This window comes from Mycetomoellerius zeteki, unplaced genomic scaffold, assembly GCF_001594055.1.
Source record: "Mycetomoellerius zeteki isolate Tzet28-1 unplaced genomic scaffold, Tzet1.0 scaffold203, whole genome shotgun sequence".
Lineage (NCBI taxonomy): Eukaryota > Metazoa > Arthropoda > Insecta > Hymenoptera > Formicidae > Mycetomoellerius > Mycetomoellerius zeteki.
Genome location: NW_017256991.1, coordinates 29,098 through 32,982, shown reverse-complemented (window position 1 = coordinate 32,982; position 3,885 = coordinate 29,098). Strand labels below are relative to the sequence as shown.

Below are 3,885 nucleotides of genomic sequence, written 5' to 3'. Positions count from 1 at the left end.
CAGCGAGCCACAAGATGTAACGACGCAGGATTTTTGCGCGAAGGTAGTAAAACACTAGTAACACGCGAGGAGATTGACGCGCTTACGATCGGGCGAGTTCAAGTAGCAAATCGATCGTCTTACCCAAACAGAGCGCCGAAGAAGCCCTTCGACGACGACAGCTTTCTCTCGGCCTCCGCCACCAGTTGTAAGGCCTTCTGCTCGTTATCAGCCATCTCGACTGATCTGTGATCTCGACGGTGATTGACGATGGTGTCAGCAGTCGGCCCGATTGTTTTTTCCCTTCCCCCGAATGCGAAACCCACTGAAACCCACTCAAGCCTCCCGATTCATCGACTGCAACTCAATAGATTTCACCTGATCTCACCACCACGTCCCTCCCCCCTGCCCCTTTGTCCCTCACGACGTCACTGCCCCGTCACTGGACTGCACTAGACGTCACTAGACTGCACTAGAGTACTAGCTCGCTTCGCGAGTCCGCGCGGATTGCGCGGATCGACGGATGACCGATGGAGAATTGGAGAAGCAAGGAGTCGAGGACGTCGTGCCGTGTGCGTTGCGTATGTCATCGCCGTCAACTCAAGGACGCCAACGTCACAACGTCGCCAACGCCAACCCCCGGACCCCGCCTCGACTTTAAGATCGACTTTAAAGCCTGCGGCACAATTGGATGCTTGTTTTCCTGCTGGATTCCTAGCTGGATTAGAATCCTGCCATCGTATTGGCTGCGATACTGACGGTGTCAGCATCGTAGCCAATACGGTGGCAAAAATTTATTCTAGCTAGCGATCTAGCAAGAAACAAGCATCGTGTGCCACCAGCTTAAGGCCGTTCTCGTGCGACATTTGAAAATCGGCGATGCTTTAAAAATTAAATGAAATTAATCCAGTTTAAGATCTTAAAATGATCCTGGAAGACAACCGGAAGATTTTATTATTATTTATATTAATTATATTATATATTATAATAAACGTAATATAATTTAACGTAATGTAATTTAATTCAATTGAATTTAATTTAAAATAATTTCTTAAATTTAAAATCAGATTAAATGCTGTTCTTACAAAAGAGCTGCAGCATCACGGATTACGCGCTGATAAAATAATCATGTAGCAACTTGAAATTGCAGTACTCTACTGTGAAGACGATCTTGCCATATAATGGCTGCGTTCCGTTTCACGCCTGATGCATCATTTATCCTTGTTTAACATTCGGTGAATAACAAGGAAAAGATGCATCATGCGCATCATGCATGAAACGGAACGCAGCCAATTATCAAACTACCCAATAAACGAGAATGGATTAAAATGGATTGAAATTTTTTCTATCCGAATGCGTATTTTAAATAGCGAAGACTTTTTTTGGACTTAATTGGATTCAATCGGATTCAATTAGATTCAATTGGATGCAATTGGATTGAAAACTGTGTTTCCTATTCAAAATTTTGAATTGAACGGTATTCACAATGCACAGAAAAAGCTGATATTATTTTCAGATTGAAAGGCATAAAGATATGCTCCATGCAATTCCTGTAAATGAATAAAAATGCATTCAGAAAAGGATTCATTTTAACATTCGTGAATCCATATTTCTGAAAATCTGAATCCATTTCAATTCGTTCTCGTTTACTGGGTATAACCGGTATTCATATCTGTTCGTATTTCAAGACGAAGGGTAAATTAAACCGAGATAAATTTAATCTACATTATAGATAGAAATAATAAACATTTATAGAAACACATTTTCCGTTTTTGAAAAATCAGCATTTTTTATTGGACGTCGATGTGCGCTCTGAATTTAGGAAAAAGTGTGGCGAGATTCGACCGCAATCGTGGTATGATTGGTATTCGACTCGTACTTCAAACTGCACGAACGCAAATGATTCGCTTCTGTTTTCTACTTTGAATTTTTTACGTTGAATTGACGACGCTGGACGACCCGTCGCGTTAATCATCGAATAAAATATGTCCTTTCTGTACAGGCAGGAGATAAGATCGCTGCAGGATGGCTCGCCGAACACCTTCGTAATCGGTGTGATTATAAACAGCACGAATGTGAAAACGTTCGCCGCCTCTCGAGCCAGATGTACGTATCTCCGCTGTCCTTTTTTTCTTCATCTTGTTGCAGTATTCTTAAATTGTATTTAAAACGATAATAAATTAAAAACGCGATACGCGAGGTTTGGAAACAAACGAATCGATTTGCAGAAATGTTTCTTTATGAAAAAGCTTTCAATCTGAATTACACACAATGAAATGCGTTTTCGAGAATGCATATATAATTTTCCATTAAACGCGTCGCCTTAATTATTTAGATATTTGAAATCTGTTGGACACACAAGTCGGCTAAATTGCGCGCCTTTATGTTAATTTTACACGAAATGATAAAAATGAGGCTAACGATACTTAAAATTGTTTTGCTTATAATCTTACTGATAATTATATTATAGTTAATACTGGTGAACGTGGCGTGTGGACATTCACTTTGCGCGACTCCGAGGAAGACTTTATTAACGTCACTGTATGGGGCAGCACCGAATACGTAAAAAAATTATCGTCCACATTTATCATCGGATCCGTAGGTGAATATTTTATGAATAAATTGTTCATAAATTACAAAAAACAAATATTCCGTTTTGTAGTTAATAATATATCTAATGATTAAACGTCTCTCTTATTAGTAGATTACTATATTAGGAAATCAATTTTCTATTTAATCATATATTTAACAATTATTATTTTTCAATTATTATTTAAAATTGTTACTACGCGTATTAAATGTATGTAGTTTTCTTTTATTACATACGTATTCAGTACATTCTCTTTCTATAATTTATATTTAACACAATACATTTTTTTCGCTACTGATCTAAATATAATTATAAACGGTTTCAATATCTATTTATGCGAATAAAGTGTAGAAAGAATAACAAATTTATGCATTTAAATATTTGTGATGAGTCTCAGAATCCTATTCTGTAAATCTCAACTACGATATAGGTAATTATAATAATCATTAAAAGACTTACAGAATATAGGATTATTAAAGCTTGATTTAAGTTTCGGTCTAACTCTAAAATCCTAAAATTCAGTTAATAGGGCTGTCAGTCTTAATTGGTCCTAACTGAAATCTGTATTCTATTGGCCGAATTTTAGGATTTTAGATCAAGTTAAGACCGAAGCATAAACCAGGCATAACACTTTCAGACTTTTGGAAATTAATTACATGTGATATTTATACTTAAGCTCTTGCCCGAGAACCGCGTTGATCTGCGCCGCGCCCGCGCCGGTCACGTGATTAATAAGAGCATCGTCTGCTTTACAGTGGAAGTGATAAGTGCAAAAATCGTGAAACGCAATCCCAGTGATAAGAACGAACAATTCATGCCGTCGACCTCCAGTCCTTTTACCTTAATCATAAATGAGGGTGCAGCCTTAATACAGAATCACGACGCGCCAACTCGCGAACAATACAAAAATCTGCTGATGCGACCTGTGAAAAATGTGACCTCCGCGAAAAGCCTAAAAACTATTCTGGATAATATAGACGCTCTGTGTGATCGCTTCGTTGATCTTCTAGTCGTCGTTACCTTTGTAAGTTACATCAAGTCTATAATCACACCGTTTTTCGTAGCTATATTACATGATATATATTATATATACAGGGTGTTTCCAAATTAAATGGCAAAACTTCGGGAGCGTGTAGAGGAGTAAAAAACTAAGAAAAAAAGTCCTATAGACATATGCTCCTTTTTGCTTTGTTTCGCAGGAAATCACGAAAAAAGAAAAAAATATATTTAATTTATTATTTTAATTATTTTATTTATAAACTTTTTAATGAAGATTTTGTTCGAAATGTGCACCTCTTGCAGCAATACAAGCATTG

The 3,885-nt window shown here is 37.4% G+C and overlaps 2 protein-coding genes across 2 annotated transcripts in view; one reads left to right on the top strand and one right to left on the bottom strand.

Moving 5' to 3' along the window:
• Positions 1-612, bottom strand: part of alphaSnap (Alpha-soluble NSF attachment protein) — a 3,333-nt gene extending 2,721 nt beyond the window's left edge. The window contains 1 exon segment of the mRNA XM_018447548.1: positions 124-612. Within this exon segment, the coding sequence (XP_018303050.1) occupies positions 124-215 (92 nt within the window). The 5' untranslated portion in view covers positions 216-612.
• A 1,352-nt stretch (positions 613-1,964) lies between these two features.
• The window catches only part of hdm (meiosis specific with OB domains hold'em), a 5,189-nt gene continuing 3,268 nt past the window's right edge, over positions 1,965-3,885 (top strand). The window contains exons 1-3 of the mRNA XM_018447541.1: positions 1,965-2,085; positions 2,450-2,581; positions 3,325-3,593. Coding sequence (XP_018303043.1) covers positions 1,965-2,085; positions 2,450-2,581; positions 3,325-3,593 — 522 coding nt within the window. The remainder of the gene's footprint in view (positions 2,086-2,449; positions 2,582-3,324; positions 3,594-3,885) is intronic.